General features: G+C 38.8%; 1 protein-coding gene across 1 annotated transcript in view; it reads right to left on the bottom strand.

Annotated features, from left to right (window-relative positions):
• GSK3B (glycogen synthase kinase 3 beta) overlaps positions 1 to 20,125 on the bottom strand; it is a 146,611-nt gene that overhangs the window by 23,376 nt on the left and 103,110 nt on the right. Inside the window, exons 7-8 of the mRNA XM_030456009.1 lie at positions 14,323 to 14,420; positions 1,962 to 2,057 (exon numbers count right to left, since the gene is read on the bottom strand). Coding sequence (XP_030311869.1) covers positions 1,962 to 2,057; positions 14,323 to 14,420 — 194 coding nt within the window. The remainder of the gene's footprint in view (positions 1 to 1,961; positions 2,058 to 14,322; positions 14,421 to 20,125) is intronic.

Below are 20,125 nucleotides of genomic sequence, written 5' to 3'. Positions count from 1 at the left end.
ATAGAAAAGTATTTTTTAGAATGTTAGCTTGAAAGAGCCTTGCTAATTTGACATTATCTTTTTTCATACTACTCCATAATATTGACTATCAATACTGTACTTGATTTACACCATTTCTACTGGATACATCCATGATGGCAGACTTCAAATTCCCATAAAACGTGTGCTCAAAATTCCAATTTAAGGCTGAAATTGTATGAGTCCAAAACATACTATTTCTTTGTGAACTCATACTTACTCAGTCTCAAACAATTTCCCTGGTTCTTAAAAAAAAACCCAAAAAACCAGAACCTCTTCCATTCTGCTAAAGCACCACACACCACTTTTTGTCATCTAGCAGCTAACAGTAGCAGATTACAACACCATAGCAACACTGAGCTGAAAAATAATATACGTACGCCTGCCAGAAATACCTAGAGAGCTGATCAGACCCAGATACACCCAACTTAAGTCCACACCACAGAATTTCAGATACAACCTTTAGAATGACCAAAAAAACATTCATATAAATAGAAGTCTCAGATTTTTCTTGAAGTTTTTTTTACTTTCCAAAAGATCTCGTTTGTGGTCTAATAGACCATCAAGTGCATACAGATGATTCTTAAGGCTATCCAGACAGAAGACAAGTTGCACAGCTAGCTTAGGTGCTCAACTCCACTTCCTACAGTAAATCTCTGTGCTCCTACTCCATTGCAAATTAATTTAACCCTCTCTAATCCAAAAAAAAAAAACCACTTTGCTTCTCGTGACTTCTATCACAATGCAATTCAAAACAGAAGACAACAACTCCCAGGGATTTAATTTCCCTTAATTTTTTCCCCTGATAACATCAAGTATTAAAAAGCCTCATTAAAATTATTAACCTCCTATACTGTTGTAAATCACTTAGTCAAGACACAGAAAGAAACTGCTATAGAAATGGTCACCAGGGACTAGTGGGGAAAAGAAGAAATAAAGTGGTACAAAACCCACTGGAGAAGCTGTCACAAAAATAGTGACTACATGGATTAGCATGTACCTATCAGGTACATGTCCTTATATCGATGCTCTAGTTAGTTTCTCTAACTGTGGAGTTTCTCACACCATAGAACATTTGGTCTAAAGAGTCTGACCTGTATGTTTGCTCAGCTAGGAATGCAACTCATCCATGCATTCACCCTGCTTTCTTAGTTAAAGGAAATCTGAGGCATTAAGAGATGACGAGAATATACTGCAACTATATGAGAGATTTCTCCAGCAGCAAAAAGAAAAAGTTAACTACCCAGGCTTCAATTACTTGATACGAAATATTTAATTTATCCCACAGCCAAAAGGTTAATTAAATTACTGTCACCCTGTCCTAAGTCAAATATTCATCTTTCCTTAACATACAGAAGACAGCTTAATCATGTATTTGTGTCAATGCTAGCAGGTTCCTCTTTGATCATGGAGGTTATAGTATCGTTTGCATGTACTGGAATAGTGTCTCCTTGAGAAGTAACTCCAAGAAAAAAACCAGCCCCTCATCATCACACTTCTGAGTACAAATATGATAATTATCTATGAAAGAGCCAGTTAAAGAAGTGATCATCAGCCTTCACTGTCACATTATGTAACAGCATTACAGAAGTGTCACACATGTCACTGGAACACTTTCTCATTTGTAAGTGACTTTTGTGCGTACCAATTTATAGCAAGCATGATAGGATTTAGATATAATGCAATCTGCTATAAACAAAGACACCACTGTTCAGGAAAAAAAGACAAAAGCCTGTAGGCAACCTCAAAATACCCAGACCAATATGTTTTACAGTGCACTGCTCCAATACCTTCTTCTTACCTATATGAAAAGATACCAGGTCCCCAGCTTAGTTAAAGGTACCCAGTAAAGCCTGAACGCCACCAGGCCACTGAACACACTGAACTCCTTTAATTTTTACTTTCAGCCCAAATGTCTTGATTATTCAGTTCAACACACTCACCTTAGTCCATGGATGTGCCTTAATCTGAGGGAATTTGAATTCAGTATAGTTTGGATTCATTTCTCTAATTTGCTCCCTTGTAGGCGTTCCCAGAACCTAGAAAGGAGAGAGAAAAAAAGGCAAATTCTTTTAGATATGCTTCATATTCATATGGTAATGAAAAGCACAGTGTAACCTACCACATATTGAGACAACTTAATGACATTAGCTTGTGTACCTAGTAAGTTAATACAGTGTTGAGAACAAAACAACAAAACTTTTGTAGAACCATTTAAATCATAGGGGATCTCCGTCTCCTGGGAGTTTCTGATCTAAAGCCCCTGTGCTCCAGCAGAGTGAGCTGGAGCAGGTTGTCCAAGACATTTGCAGCTATGCTTTTAGCATTTCCACAGCAGGAGACTCCACAGCCTCTCTGGGCATCCTGCTCAAGACTTTGACCACTGTCATAGGAAAAAAAAAGTGTTGTCGTGCATTCAAATTAATTTTTATGTGTTTAACTTCACGCTGCTGCTGTCTGCTTCCCCATCAGCAGGCACCATTAAAAAGTGCCTGAATGCTTCTTTTGATTCCCATCAGGTATTCATACACTTTAATGAGACACACACACACAGCTCCCCCCTCCTGAGCCTTTTCTGCTTCAGATGGAACAGTCCCAGCTCTTGCTACCTATCATCATATGACAGATGGTCCAGTCCCTTAAGAGGTCCTTGCTCCAACTTCAGAAGTCTCACACTCCAAACGCAGTGTCAAAAATGTAATTACCTTCCATAGTTTTTTAAAAAATTCAAGCATCTTTCACAGACAGTGATATTTCAATGGGGAAGGGAGTTTGCTCTAATTAGACTGCTATAAAACAACACTGCTGAAAATATTCAGGGCCTGCAGCTCACTGTGTTTGGCTGATTAAGGATCAGACCAGTAGTGCAGACTGAGTAGTCAGAGTTGTGAAAAATAGCCCTCTGACAAGTTTAAAAGGTCAGCCAGTTAGTGCTGATGGAAACCCACATAAGAAAGATGTGGGTTTGGGTAGTGGTTCTAACCATGCTCCAGTATTTCCACATGGAAGATATATTTTAAAACCTAACCTGGAAGCACTCAAAATGCATACTAAAGCTGGTTTAGTTTTATGAATTTAAATGAATTTTATTAATTTATATTTCACCTTCACAGAATCTGCATAGTGCTGTTTATACATGCAAATCAGTCCATGTGTAAGAAATAACACAATATTGCACATCTTTTTGTAGGAGTGGGTATATTTTGGAAGGATTCCAGAAATCCTTTAGGGCATAGCCTGGACAATACAGCATAAATGCTTTCTGCTCTGTTAGCCCTAAGGTTAAGAGAACCATTGCCTTCTACCTATACATAAAAAGCACAGAGCATGTTCAAGGAAGCACCCAGTTGCTCTGCAGAGAACAGTGGAGAGGGCAGAGGAGTGGCTCCTTCATACCAAGCTCAGGTTCATCTTCCTTGGAGTCATGTGACATGAACACTGAAGTCATGTGACACACCTCTTGCTATGCTATACAGATAGCATAATGTTATGGCCTCATCTCATATAACTGCACTGTCACCATCAGGAAACAATTGTTCCAAAACATGACATTAGCACTCTGCCTTACTGCTTGATAAAGAGGCATTTGGTTATTTATATTCTAGTATCTGTGAGTATTTTAATTCAGAGTGGAAATTACACTACTGTGCTCTAAAGAGTCAGGTAAATGGGTGAGCAAGTGTCACTGATTAATTAATCCGTGCCACAGAGAAACTATCATCAGGTATTATGAAAGGAACTTGGTTTCTCTTTACTCTTTAAAAAAACACAAGGTGTACTACTAACTAAAATACTTAACCACAAAGCAACCTTTTAAAGGAACGGCAGCAGCAGAGGAAATAAAATCTCCTTGTTCAGCTGTATCTTGCATAACAGATTTAGTGAGCAAGTTGTACAAGAAGAATTATGACATCACTCATCTTCCTGTTACTAACTAGGATTTAAATCCTAACTACCCAAAAGCCAAGGGTTGCCTTCAGAGCTGACAGAAGAATTCTGGGTTTGTTTCTGAAAATTCTGGGTTTGCTGAGGTAGAAAAGAGGGTGTTTGCTGGTTTCTGCACACTCCAGTCAGCTTTCAGAAGATAAAAGAGTCGACAGGAAAATGTGCCCTTTCCCTGCTGGTGGTCTCCCAGCTGGCTCCCCCCAGTTGCCAGCCTGCCAGGATGGAGCCACTCTCAAAGCTTTCCAGTTCTAAAAGATGCGGGGATTTCACACCTGCAAACATTCTTTTCATCCCAATTCAAGATAAAAGGAATTTTACAAACCTTGGGAGGCTTTTTTTTTATTAATTAACTTCCTGAAAGACTATGGGTAACCTGAATTGCTCTCCCACCATTTCTAAAGGCTGTTTTCAGGTCTCCTTAATTTAAGCGGGGGTTTTTAAAAAGCTTGTTTACTTTCTTTGCCTTCCTCCTCAAAAAAAAAAATTCCATCAATAGCCTTCCTAAGGATTTTTTATATTGCCAAAATTTAGCAAACTGGCTCAGTTCCCAAGAACAGGAGCCTACACAGTGCAAGAATCTTTATTTAAAGACTGCCTATAGCAGCAGAGAGAATTCAGATTAGATAGACAAGGGCAATTTCACAGAAGGATCCACAGATAATAATCCATCCATACATTTCACTAAAAACACAGATGTTACTCCAGATGATGGGAAGAAGCAATTTGTAAGCTCAAGCACAGGCATCTAAGCAACAGCTCTTAAGGTCTCATGAATGCTTAGAAAAGAAGGTACTGCAGAGGGGTCATGCTGGCTGAAAGAAGGGATCTCCTGACCTTTCAGTTTCGTAGCAGCCTTTGACACACAAAATAACTGTAAAAAAGGAAAAGTGACTTGTATTAGCCACTCTATTTACTCTGTTCTCTCTGGACTGTGAAGATACATTGCACTTTCAATTTGTACTGAAGGTAGATAAAAGAAAAAAAAAAAAAGAGGAAAGAAAAATAGACAGAAAGAAGAATGGAAGCTTTAAAGACTGTGTCAAATGCAAATCTAGAAGAAGTGTGGGATGAATAAAGTGATAAACTACAAAATTGTGCCAGTACTTGACTATGTGGAAAAGGCCCTGTAGTGGACCTCTCTCCCTAAAAGCACCAACACTGTTTGCTATATGTTTTGAAACTGTACCTCCCTCAGTGATTCCCACTCAGCTTTCATTCTATTAGGGATACATTCAAGTAACATTGGTGAGTAACAGGAATCACTTAAGCTATTTCAAAAATTGTGCAAACCTCTCCTTAAAAAGAAAAAAAAAATCATGAATGTGACTGCTCTTTCTGTTTGAAATGCAGAGGAAAAGCATAATTTACTTTGCATATTTTTGGCAGAATTACTCCATGAAGCAGCTGCTCTTGCTGTGCCAAGTCTGAAAATACTATGGAGCAGCTGCTCCTCAGAGAGAGGTTTCAAAGTATCACATAATGGTTGAGGTTAGAAGGGACCTCTGGAGCTCACCTGGTCCCCTCTACAGGCAGAGCCAATAAGAACTGGTTGCCCAAGATGTCCATGTCCAGATGGCTTCTGAGTTATCTCCAAGGGTGGAGACTCCACAAACTCTCTGGGCAACATGTTCAAGTGTCTGACCACTGTCACAGTTAAAACTGTTTCCTTGTGGTCAGATGGAATTTCACATGTTCTAATTTGTGCCCATTGCCTCTTGTCCTGTCACAGGATACCAAAGAAATGAGCCTGCCTCCCTCTTTTTTCTCCCTCTTACACCTTCCCTTCTGATATTTCTGTGCACTGATAAGATCTCCACAGACTGGGTTGGAGAGCTTTTAAAAATTACAAGGTCAAATACTGAATTATTCAGGTCCATGCGAACTAGTACATACTATTGTCACATTGTCAAGGGAAAGGTTGTTGGGTCTTTTAAGTGGATACTTAAAAAAAAGTACTAGAATAACAAAAATATAGTTGTCTGATGGAATCAACTGTGTCTGAAATGAAGACTTAACTTTTGAACAAATGAAAGGGATCTACATGAGATTACGAGGGATCTTCCTACACATGAAGACAACAGTCTTGGTCTTTATTCCCATTTGTCATCACCATCTCTTAAATACAAATAAAGAATCATTACCTACTAAGATTAATGAAAGGATACACCTGCTGAGAAGACACTGCTCTGATTACAAAAAATGTTATCCTTACAAAACAAGACAGAGACATTATGAAACTGGAAGAAGCCCTGATTTTGATTTTGAATCTTAAATTTTACATTATTGCAATCAAATTTTTATAGGAGAAAATAATTGTCATAGCTCCAAAAGACACCTTAGTTGCACCCCAGTACTTAAGACAGCTGCTTTCCACATCTGGCTTCATTGTGCAAAACTGCTCAGTTATTTAAAACCAAACTCACACTGCTTCAACATCAGATGAAGAGGAATCTGCAAGGTTCTCAACAAACCCCAGTGGAAGAAAGGCCCTTTCCAGTAAGTACCATTACTGCCAAACATTTGCCAAAATGTAAAAATCACTTAGCAGCATAGGGGACACTGATGATTCAAAAGCTCCAGCTGCTAACCACTGAACTAGAGAGGGGAGAAGGCAGTTATTTAAATCAGAAACCTCTCAAAAGCCATGGTTACAGTAGCATAGTAACCTTCCCTGGGAAAACTGTGTAGGTTTACAAGAAAACATGCTCCAAAAAGTCCAGTGTGTATAGTTTACCAGATGGCATAATTAATACTTCTGCAAACATGTCTGCACCTATTCAGAAAGTTGTGCCAAATAGTTATTTTAAAAATGCATAGTGCAGGCATCTCAAGCAGTAAACATGGGTCAACTTTGAAATAATACTTCAAGAGGTTTGTTGTAGAAAATAAAATAAACTTACCCATCTAATAGATAGCTTCTTTCTAAAATACTCCCTTGTCAAGCAAACTGAACATCAACTAAATATAGGGATTTCTTCTTCTATTCACAAACATGATAGCAGCCATACATCAGGAGTAAGAAGAAATCCACTGTCAGCACTGACATGAATATAATTGCTCATCAATTTTCTTTACACTGCCCGCATGCTAGCACTAAAGTATGAATTATGTGAGGCACAGAAACAACCAAGTTGTGATGTGGGGGAACAGCAGGGAAAAAAACAAGCCATGAGACCACTCTTAGGGGTAAGGAGAGAGGTCCATGTAAAAGTCCAAGTCAGATGCAGGCAGGTCCTCAGCACAAAATCATATCCAATAAAATGAAACGCACTCTCCTACTGCTTATTCTGCCGGAAGAGATAGCTTCTCTCTCCCCATTAACTACTGTGACTGAATTTATTTTATTTCAGAAACTAAGACCAAAATAGTACCTTGACATTTGAGCATGAGCCATATATTATAATTTCAGTCTATACTTAGCATTCAGCTAAATAAAACTGTCAGAGACCAAAAAGTTACACATGGATAGGATTCCTGATATTATTGAGCTTCTCTTTTAATATTTTTTTTCTCTTTGCCTCTCCTAATCCAGAGAACTATGGGAAGAATTTTTTTTTATTTCTCCTGAAGTATCAGGAAATCTAAGTTTTGGTGAAAGGAATCATCACACAGTCCAGTAGGAAACCAAAATCCCCAAACAACCTTAGTTGACGCATCTCAGACTCCAGACTGCAGCATATGGAAAAAATATTTCTGGTCAAAATAAAACAGATTGGCAGATGCTGTCCTCCCCATGTTCCAGGGCTGTTCAGACAATTATTGCTGCTTCATTCTTCTGGAAGAGTTAATCCTACCACCATCCTCCTCCATTTCTGAGAAGAGTAGGGGAAGGCACTATACAGAATCTTTCAAAAGATAATTATTATCTTAGAAACAAAACCCTTATGCTTTTGAGATTCCCTTTTTGCAAGGGGAATAAAGAGTAACTTCTGTCTTTGGGAACTGTGGTTGAAGTTGTTTCAATCTGGGTGGCCACTATTCCCTTGATGATTTAGGGGTGCTGCAGAGGTGGTGGGGAAGCAGGCATCCTCCACCTCCCAAGCCAGGGGCACAGCAGTCCCACAGACACTGCTGCTGCATTGCAAGCCATGTGCACAAAGATTTATGGGGACCACCCTGACTGTATCTCAAAAAAAAAAAAAAAAAAAATCTCTCCTGTGGTCTGAAAGTTTTTTGCTTTTTAGCTGTATCCAGTTCTATCACATATGCACAGTGGGTTTTAAAAAGGGAAGTGGCAACCGCAACCCTCCTGGGCTGCTGGAAGGAGTAGGGGTTTCACCCTTCCATAGAGGACAGAACTATATACTCTCTGAGGTGTAATGCTTGCTCATATGTTGTTTCTTTGCATGACCACTGATACCTGCACTGCCACTGTGCCTGCTTCAGAAACTGAGCGCATTTCTGAAGCCAGTAGGGGCATGAATTTTAATGAATATATTGCGTTACTCACTCGAGATACTCCCAGCGATGGGATAACCTAACATTTGAAATAGCTAGCAAGAGCTAAAAATAAGGAGGAATAGTCACCATTCAAGATCAAACTTTGGAACAAGCACAGCACATGATCTGTCTCCTGTAATAGTGGAAGCATTCAAGAAGAATGTACTTGAGTTAAATTATTTCTTCAGATGAAGCTACAAGACAGCATTTCCCCATATTGAATCAAATTTTGTCACAGGTAAGGGGTCAAAGATCATTTTCCTCCAGCCAGATTGAGAACATCTGGAAAAACTGTTACTAAAAATATAGGAACAAGAGAAAAGTAAGATAAAAGGGACTGTCTTGATTTATACAAATCTGATGCTGTGGTTTTAGAGGTGCATAATTTTTCAGAGCAGTCTGCAAATATGCAACAGGCCTGGAAAAACTCCAAGTGCAACCAGATGGGAATCTTGCAAGATCGCTTGAAATGAAACTAAGTGAAGACTGCAGAAAGTGAATCAAAATCTGACAAAAGCCAAAAAATGCTTCTGATACAGCAAGGGACTGAGGATGCCAGGCATACAGCCTGCAAAAAGGAGAAGTCATGCTAGACTGACATATCACAGAAACTCTGTCTTCATGAACACAACTACTGAGAGGATGCCATTAAGAACTACGTAAGAAGGAAGAACTAGTTTAATGGGTTTAATAGGGTTTAAAAGTAATTATCCAGTTTAATGCAAAATCTTCATAGGCAGGTGTAGCATTCAATTGCTGTGTTGTGAAATCAACTCTGAACAATCAAAATTAAGTAAGGAGCTGAACAGACCACTGAAATAAATTACCTTGGCTCAAAAAATGCTGCAAGGGTGACTTTGACTCAATCATACTCAAGTGACAGGACTAAGCTGACCTCACTTGCATCAGAATCGAGTAAATTTAAGGTATGTAAGTCAGATGCTTTTCCAAATGTATGGATAAATATTTTTTACTACAGCCCTTTTTGTGAATTTAAAATACTCCATTTTCTCTTCCCCCTAAGTTTCAGACATACAGTTCCAATGAGGATATCTGAAAAGCGTGACTCCAAGACAGTCAAATAGCAGCTCACAAAGTCCCAGTCTGCAACCTTCTTCAAATTTCACTGCCATTCTACAACTGGCAGACCCCACAGCTCTGTTTCTCTTATAGCCAGTTAGCATTCAAATAATTATCTGTTACAATGAAAGCTTTAAATAGTAGTATTCTATAGTAACAAATAGAAGAGATGGCTCCCATCTATAGGAATAATTTTTAAATAAACCCTATTCTAAATGAAATCTTCTGCAACCTAATGTTTTACATTTTGTACTTGAGATTTAACATTTCTAGTATTTTTTATGCTATGGAATCACATCTGTCTTCAACTGCATTGAGGCTGGAAACCAAAGTTCACTCAATTGACACAGGACACTAACCTTTCAAATCAAGGTTGGATTTAAGTATCATTCTGAGAGTGGAGAAGAGCAGAATGCTTATGACTTCTTTGCTGATTTGTAAAACAAGTCTGCTCAATTTGATCATTAGTCACTTTTTTGGGGTATGTAATTGATCTGACAATTCTCTGCCACAGCTGATAGAACAGAAAATTCAGGACCTGACTTCCTACTTTTTCCTCAATGGGAAAAATTACTTCAAATTTGAGGTGAACATGTTGTTGTCACTCTGCTACCACTGTAAGAAATACTTGGCAGTGGGTGTGGCATTACAAGAGAAGCACCTCATTGCCCAGGTCATGCACTTTCTTTCCTAGACAGTTTCTCATAGGTATTGATTTTAAATGCAATATTCTCAATTAAAATCTTCTCTGTATTTTCAACTTGGTCTTCTGCGACAGCTTTTCTGAATAATTTACACAAAACTTTACAACGTAAGATCTGGTAGACAAGGACACTGAAGTGTAGTCCATTTCTGCAGTCTCCATTCATTTTATCTTCCAGTGTTTCCTTGACAATACATGCTACCTCAGTAACAAACATACAGGCAGAAAAATATTCACAACACCCACCCCTTTGGACTCACATCTTCCATCACACTTCCTTAATCATTCAGTCAACATCCTTTACTACTCTAAAATTTACAGCATTTGTTCTCTCAGACTTTCCTTAAACATATGGTCTCAGTACTATATCCTTTTATTTAATACACCCTGTTTAGTATAAAATTAAATTATCCCTATATTTGTTTCACTCAATTTCTATGCATAAGGGACTATATATCTAATAGAAGGTGATAAAACCCCAGCACAAGTGCAGATGATCATTCAGGACCTGCCTCTCTACACATAAAGAAATTATTAAAGGAAATCTGCTCCTGTGGAAGCAAAAGTCCTAATCTCAAACTATAATTTACTGAAGTCCAAGTTTCTACACTGGACACTCCTTCGGTAGTCATGAGAAATAACACTAGTTTGTTAGTACTATGTATTCAGCTATGAATTGATCAATAAAAAGTTATCACACAATTCATGGCAGTGGCATTTAAAGAAACCACAGATGGTACACAGGCTGTCAGCATTTTTTTTTTTTAAGGTATTCCATGCAAGTTAACTCAAGTGTATACAAAGCAGAATCTTTACAACTGGAGCACATACATGCAATAAAATTATTAGTTCACTATGTTTACTTCAAATACTGCAGAACCAGAAATGTCCAACTGAAAACAGCTTCTCACAAACTTTGAACCAAAACATAATCTCTTCTTGGAAATCATGTCAATAATTAGAGAACACCTATTTCCTGATTATTTTAATCCCACATAGTGGAAGTCAAAGCAATGGTAAGGCAGAACACTATGGTTTTGCTGATAAGGCCTTCCTATACACTTAGATTTCTGATTAAGCCACAGAAGGACTTACAGGATCATCACAGTGATATAAAGTTATATTTACAAAAAGTCATTGGATGTAGTTTCTCAGGATTGTAAATAAGAATCAAGAACAAAACTGGACTTCTTGAAAATGTCCAAATGCAAATACACAAACTCCTGACAAACACTTCTCACCTCACAAAAGCAGCACAGCAGAAAAAGCACACTGCTCCAACATGTCTTCTCAAAAGAAAACTTCTCCTATCATCAGTGACTCTACTTTCCCACTTATTTCTTACATAAACTGACCTAACTTGGACATGCTGAGCTTGAAATACACTTGGCAGAAAGGCAATGAAAAAAACCAAGAAAGTCATATGAATAGTAAGTGCACAGAACTGTCACAGTTGGAAAAGACCTGTAAGATCACTACATCCTACCATCAACATCCCCCCATCCCAGTAAAATAAATCAAATATATTTATCAGTATCTGTATCACATTGCCCACTAAAGCATTTCCTGAAGTGCCTCTTCTACACAGTTTTTAAATACCTTCAGGGATGGCAATTTCACCACGTCCTTGGGCAGCCTGTTCCAACGTCTAACAACTCTCTCAGTAAAGAAATTCTTCCTAACACCCAGGCTAAACCTCCCCTGGTTCAACTTCAGGACATTTCCTCTGGTCCTATGATTGTTCACTTGCGAGATGAGGCCAGCACCCACCTCCCTACAACCTCCTTTCATGTAGCTGGAGGGAGCAGCCTCCTCTCAGACTCTGCTTCATCAACTAAACATTCCCAGTTCCCTCAGCCTCTCCTCATAGGCCCTCTCCTCACAGACCCTTCACTGACTTGGTTGCCCTTTTCTGTACTCACTCCAGCACCTCAGTGTCTTTCTTGTACTAAAGGGCCCAGAACTGAACACAGTACTCGAGGTGTGGCTTCACCAGTGCTGACTACAGGGATATGATCACCTCCCTTCTCCTGCTGGCCACACGATTCCCGATACAAGCCAGGATGCTGTTGGCCTTCTTGGCAAGCTGGGCACACTGCTGGCTCATATTCAGCCTGGTATCAACCGGCATCTCCAGGCCCTTTCCAGCCACTCCTCCCCAAGGCTGTAGCATTATATGGGGTTGTGACTGAAGTGCAGGACCTGGCACTTGGCACTGTTAAACCTCATATTACTGGCCCTGGTCCACTGGTTCAGCCTGTCCAGGTCCCTCTGCAGAGCCTTCCTATCCTCGAGCAGATTGACATTCCCACCCAACTTTGTATCACCTGCAAACTTACTGAGAAAGCCCTCAGTCCCTTCATCTAGACCATTAATGAAGATACTGAACAACACCAGCCCCAAAACTGAGCCCTGGGGAACATCACTGGTGACTGGCCACCAACTGGATTTAACTTTGTTCAGCCCAGCCATCCAGCCAGTTTTCAACCCAGTGAAAAGCACACCTGTCTGCCATGAGCTGCCAGCTTCTCTAGGAGAATGCAGTGGGAGATGGTGTCAAAGGCTTTACTTAAGTCCAGGTAGACAAAATCCACAGTCTTTCCCTCATACTCTAGGCAGGTCACATCATCATAGAATGAGACCAGGATGGTCAAGCAGGACCTGCCCTTCCTGAACTAGGTTGGGCATGATCCCCTCGCTGTCCTGCACTTGCCATGTGAGCACACTCAAGAAAAACCTCTCCATAATTTTCCCTGGTGCTGAGGTCAGGCTGACAGGCCTGTAATTCCCTTGATCCTCTTCCAGACCTTCTTATAGATGGGTGCTACATAGGCAAACCTCCAGACAACTGGGGCCCCGCTGTTAACCAAGACCACTGATAAATGATGGAGGGAAGTTTGGCGATTCCCTTTGCCAGCTCTCTCAATAGTCTTGGTTGCCTTCGGAACCTCCAGAAGAAAGGAGCTGACTGAAGGTTTCCCCACAGAACAGAAAGAAACTCACTGTACTAGAAGCTAGGTTTATAAGGTCAAAGGCTAGAGGAGCTGTGGTGAGATCCTACAAAGGTCAGAGCACACCCCACTGAGACCATAGGGCAGGCCACAGAAACAATGTTCCTCACCAGCCCATGTCTTCTGTGCAGGAGAGTGACAACTTACTGTTGATTGGAGTCATACACTCTTGTCAGGATAGAGGCAAAGTCACCAGCAGATCTTCTAGTGAGTAACACACAAGTAGGAAATCCAACTCTTCTACCCACACATTTTGAGTTCCCACAAGTTCCCTTGTGGTGATGAAATCCATAAAGCTGAACAGTGTGTGCACACATGTCCTGTAATACTCCCATCTTTTTAAGTGCATAATAAAGATTCAGAAGAAAAATACACTGGGCTGTCTAGAAATCTTGCTTCCTTCATTGAAGATGTTGAAAGAGGTGGGGGATACTAGGATACCAGAAACTTAAGACACCAATCTTTTCAACTATGAATTATTCTTCCATGTCTCTATTTGAGCATCACAAAATATTCATAGCCTACCAAATGAAATCGTTTGAGTTGAAAGTGACCTTAAAGATCAATCAAGATGTATTTGAACAGAAGTTTTATATATATGTTATGTGTTATCGAAGACTCTTCATCTTTGCCCTACATTTCCTGATTCTCCATTTGCAAAAAGGAGTGCCCTTTCTGACCCTTCACCTCAAAGAGCTGGAAGGAAAAAAATGCTACATATGTGAAGAATCTGGCACAAGGAAACTTAATAACACTGTTTTCAAAGCCAAGTACTAATTGCTTGCAACAAAGGAAAAAGCACCAGATTCTTAAAGAATGAAAATGACACATTAATAAATATTGGTCCATATGTAAGCACTAGTTACACAGCACACCGAAAGTGCAGTCCTTCAAGAGGGGAGAAAACCTTTATACAAGTAAAAGATGATATAGCATTTTACATGACTACAGGAGGGGTAATGAAGTTCTCAAAACAAGCACAGTAAGTGTTTTCAAAACACAGTTTACATGAAACACATTGTACAATGGTGACAATGTATATGTTGACAAGGTTATAATAATGCACATTTTCATCTTGATTCCCAAGGGACAATGAAATAAAAAAATAACTTGGAATTTTCATACCTTGATTATTTCCACCAACTGATCCACACCACTGTCACCTGGAAAGATCGGTTGCCCTAGTAACAGTTCTGCCAATACACAGCCTGCTGACCACACATCTAAAAAGGAGAAAGTGGAGGAACACATTAGACCATTCATATAAAACTAGCTGTTTTAAGCTACTTACTTTCTTCTTTGCTATGTTTAATATTGCATATAGCACAGCTAAACTAAATACAGATACTTGGCATAAAGCAGTGGTGGGCAGACAGTCTTAGGAAGTCAAATCATGACACAACAACTCGAAAATAATGTTAAATGCCATCATATATTGACAATAAAAATCACACACGTAGGAAAAAGACCTAAGAACATTTGCTATCTAGAAATTAATAATGTCCCAAAACCTTGTGTTGCTTTTAAATCCCGTTGATTATGCACCACAACGTCTGAAGTTTCTACTGTTTCTGAATGTTGAGAATACTCTATTTTCATCCATGTAGAAAAGCACATATACGCTAGCACATGAACCAATACTGCAAGTTTTACTTGTATGCTGCATTACATGATAAGGGATTTGGGAGACAGTGTCTCCACTTAAGTAATATCAAAACCAAATCTTTAATCCAATTCAATTTGCAAACCTGGCTGGACAACATAATCGGGGGTCATAGTTAGGGTCAGCAGCCCCCACCAAAGGAACCACAACTTCTCATACATTTACCAAAAGCATTCACTTTCAGCTCCTCTCTTCCATAAAGAAAAATTTCAGAATCTATTACAAGTATATCTTCTTACATGTAAAGAAGACAACTCAGTACTACAACAACTTAAGAATGTATCTGTGTACTACAGAATATGTAATTTCATTTTTGAAACAATTAATTCAGATTTAATGAAGCAAATGAAGCAAATGCTGACGTTTAAGCTGCTCAACACACTAGCAGTATTGGACCTAGATGCAGAGGTAACTGTTTCTCCAAGAAAATAGATTGACTGTAAGGTTTTCTATCAAGTCACAATTTGTTCCATGTATATACGAAACCTTGCAATAAAATCCAAGCTCAAACAAGCAATCAATAAAGATTTAATAATGCCTACAATCCTGTAATGCCCCAAAAGGGAAAATGCCCTCTCCAACCATGTTTCTCAGAACTCTTGTCTGCTTCTATGAGTTAACTTTCCCTGACAAAATAAAACTACCACCATCATGACTCAATACTCAGAGAATTTACCTTCTGAAGACTGTTCCAGCCTGAGATAACTCACACTACCAGGGAGATCCTTACTTCCTCAGTGTATTCAAACTGAGTATACCACTGGGAAGCAGGATTCACACCATACTGTCAGTTATGGAAAACATCTCTAACAGATCTCTAAACTATCTCTTGTTATTATTTGCAACTTTAATGGTTATTTTTCATTGAAAAATAAACAATATATGGGGAGGAACATACACAAACCCAAAGAAGACATGACACTAAGTCAGCATTCACAATTCATGTCCTTATAAAATTTTGAAACCATGCTAGCATTATTTTATTTTAATTAGATTGTGGCTTTTAAAAAATGTTTTAAATAACCTTCTGGTCTAGCCACTCCATGAAGTTGCTTTATGCTGTTGTATCATTTTCCAGTCTCTCTAAATGCCTTTGCACACCACCAGTCAACTTCAGACAAGTCTGAAAGGCAGAAGTCTCAAATCCATTGCCGAAGTTTTGCAAAAAACAGAGCATGCAGTAATGTTGTTGCTGAGGAGAGGCTGGATCAATACCTTCAGGATGCATCAGACTATAGGTGCAGACTATAGCCAACTATAGCTGTAAACAAGTCAAAGGATGTGCAGGTCCTTGCTCAAGAAAGAAGGCCAAGCCGAAACAGTAGAGGGTAAGTAAGAAAGCTGAGGGCACCACAGGAGGGAAACCAGAGAACAAAGGTTTTAGATCAAGAGGAAATAGCTGGGGGACTCTGAGGAATACTTGCTGTATTTGTGATGGGTTTAAACTATCAAACATATAATAAATCCATTTGAAAGCTATATAGTCATTCCTCGTACAATGAAATCTTCCATATGAGGTGACTTAAGGTCTCATTAAAAGTCCCCTTACTCTTCCTTGATTTTACATGCTAACATTTTAAACGTGCACTGAAATAAGCAGCAGGCATTCCAAAATCCCCAACTATTTCCAAGAGTGTAATTTCACTGACTTCCAAATTAGGACTTGGGCAATGTTTCCTGGACAAGGAAGTGAACAAACCTTTGAAGCATCCTCAATAAAAGCCAGAGAGAGCTAAGCTTAACTTCAGCAACTCCAAGCAGAGATCACAGCAAAACACAATTTACATAGGTGTTTATACAACTCTGGTGAGCAATGTAGAATAAGGAAGAAACTGGAAAAATTCAGTTTCAGTGATGAAACTCAATGGAATTTATGCCAGACTTTAATAAGACTAAAAACTTGTCCATGGGATGGTTTGGGTTTTTTTTTTTTTCCTTTGAATCTGGAATTTTAAAATTTATCTTCTGAATTTGGGTGGTAACATTTTTCCCAGTCCTGAAGTAAACAATGTACTAAATTCTATATTCATAGACAATACTTGAAAAACATAAGGTAGTTAACATTAGTTCTCAATAGCTCCTTCTCAGACATTTTTCTGCCGTAGCACGGTCACAACCATTATAGTTTAATAATCCTTAAAAACAAGTTAGTGGTTTAGTTACCCACTCCCATGGGAGGAGAAGCTTTTTGTAAACTATTTCTTTATAATATGTGCAATTTAATTAAGGCAAAATATGACTATCATTCACATACTTTAGTTACTAAACAAGAGAGAACCTTAACAGGAAAAGAAAATGTCAACAAATTATCTTTACGCTAAGATAGTTGGGACAATGTGCAATTATACAAGAAATACTGAAAGCTATTATTTTATGTAGAAAAAAAATATGCAAGGCTACTTTCTTGAAACCTTTGGTGAAACATGTGGCCAGTAAATACAACTACCAGCCAAAAGCAACCTTTAAATAAGCTTATTTCAGTGAGCTTTCGCAGATTATTAATAGTAGTAAGTGCTGTATATTTTTCATACTAAAGAACACTTAGACAAATATCATTATCACATTAATTACTTGCACTAAATTAAGCTTACAAAAATTCATATAGCCTCCTATACTACAAAACTTCTCTTAAGTTCCTATTACTTTACTGATCTTCACAGTTCTTAGGTGGACATTAGTTTTTCTAATAATATGATCTGTATTATTCCTTTATTTTGGAATGCCATTCCATCATTAAAGGAGGTAAGAAAAGAAAAAATTCTCTTTAGTTCAGGAAGAGGCATATAGCAGGACAACCTACAAAATACACTCCTTGGCTTTAAGTCTAGAAGTGGCAATAGCAATTTCCTGTTGGCTTTGACAGAATAACCTGTACATTTTTGTGAACATAAAGTCTGCCTTTCTTATCTGAGCAACTGGCTGTCTTCTCAGCATTAGCACAATTTGTTGTTACACTTCAGCTCCTCTAACTACCTATTTGGAGGATGTGAAAGGAAGGAAGAAAGAAAAAAAAAGTTGAGCCTGTTCTCATCTATTTATTTCAAATTAACACGTTCCCTTTACCTGACACTTTATATGGCACATTTGCCTTTCTACATTTTTTTTTTCCTCCCCTCAACTATTCATCTCTGCATCACTATCCCTTGATCTTGCTGGACTTCCTCTAGAAACAAACTAGCAGGGAAGAAACCAAGAGTCAGAAAGGCAGCCCTGGGAAGTCATAAAATCACCAGCTTCCAGTTACCAAGTGCCAGAGCAGAAAGTGCTTTTCATTGCTGCTTGTTTGGAACACTTTCTGGGGTGTCAGAACTAGAGCAATATTCTGGATTAGACACATGTGCCACGTTGGTGCAAGCTTTACATATCAAACCACCAAAAATACAGATTATAGAGACAGAATTAGGCTGAAACCTGAAAATGCTTGGAAAGCCATGCTTGTTCTAGAACTTGAAACGAAAGCTAAACACAGGTATTTCTGCAATGAAGAATGAAATTGCAATGACAGGTGACAGTTCAGGAAAGGAATGCCTCTGCTTACTATCAGCATTAGAAGCTGCAATCTGAGATACACAGGCAAATACTTTCCACTGTTTGGTAGCAGGTTTGGGACACCTTGTGATTGTTCTTCCCAAAAAAACTCTGAGACAGCCCAACTACAAATGCCTCCAGAGGAGCTTGTGCTCCAGATTGCTGAGGTAAAATACTCTCTCCCTCTGTCCGAGTGATCGCTAGGAAAGTGAATGAATAACTTCATGATACTTATTTTTGGACACCCCAAGAGAAGCCAGAAATACAGCCACATAAATGAGTCTTTCCTTGCCAGTGGCTATAAGTGTTCCCTCTGGAATGCCCTCAACTCCTGCCAGCCCATTAATGGAGAAAATGTGCCAAGACCAGCAGATCCCTATTATCCAGAAACCCTGCCACATTCTGGTCAGCTCTTCATTGTCCCACCACCTAAGCTAGTTAAAAAAAAAAAAAAAAAGTATGTTATGAGGGTAGATCTTAACTGCACAGCTTCTTTCTGTATAAAAGAAAGAAAGAAACATGGCAACAGAAACATCTGCAGCCACCCCTGCTCCAATGACTATGTTTGTCCCAGGATGTGGCAGGGTTATGTGAGCAGCCATTCCACATTTTTTCAGCAGGCAGCAGCACCCATATGACCAGTGCAGCCAGCAACATGCTCTCAGATGGCCTAACAGACACAGATCTGCCTGGAAGAAGCTTCAGCCAAAACAATGTTAAGAGATAGCTGAAAGGCTTGGTTTGGAAAAAAACAGTAACAAAAACAAAGAAAAAAACCCCAAATAAAACCAACAAAAAACACCAAACAAATCCAACCAACCAAAAAAAGAACAAACAACCCGCACAAAAAAAAAAACAACAAACCAACAAAAAACAAATCGAACCAAAAAAACAACTAACCAAAAAACCCCAACCCTATGTGCCTAACTTCTAGTTACTGTGCTAAACAAGATTACTAAGTACTGATATTATCATGAAACAGGATGGCTGTACTATCACTACTGGGTCACCACAATGTGGTTGCCCAGGTTTAAAAAGCACTACTTTCTCAGAAACACTTCATGTAATTACTATATTACAACATGTTACAATAAGAAAGCCCTGCTGTAACGTTAGCAGGTAAGGAAAACAGAAAACACTTGGATGCCTCACAGGTAACATATAGAAAAGTTCTACTTAGAACACTCTAGGGCTTCAGATTCTTCATCCACTCTCTTTTCAAAGTAATTTTAGGATAGTGTATTTAACACAAAATATCCCCAACGTTACATTTAAGCTCAGTTTTTGTTATCACACACACAAGTGGGATTCTTATATAGAAGAAAGATTCTATAGAGGGAAAGGGCTGTCATGCTAACAATTCAAAAGAAAACAAGAACTAGAAAAGACAAGCATGTTCACATTAAAACTAAAATGCTTAAAATGCAGTATTACAATACCAAAGCATTTCACAGTTACCTATACTTTGAGCTATGGATAAAGTGCTGGCAATTAAACCTTCCTTCCTCTCCCTCTCTTTTAAGAAACATGTTTGATGTTTGTGCTTGTTTGTTGGTGTATAAATAATGTTGACTGAGTCTGGATGAGCATTCCCATGGGAATAAGGTAAGAATTCTCAGTAAGTGCTGTTGCTGCCTATCTCACCAAAACTAAGGAATTTTGTGGTGTTTACCACCACTGGAAACACCAGCATCAGAAAACTAAAACCCTAGAACTTCTAACATGTTGCAGAACACC

Source organism: Calypte anna, chromosome 1 (genome assembly GCF_003957555.1).
Source record: "Calypte anna isolate BGI_N300 chromosome 1, bCalAnn1_v1.p, whole genome shotgun sequence".
Lineage (NCBI taxonomy): Eukaryota > Metazoa > Chordata > Aves > Apodiformes > Trochilidae > Calypte > Calypte anna.
Note: the sequence above shows the minus strand (reverse complement) of the source record. Positions and strands in the feature narration are given on the sequence as shown.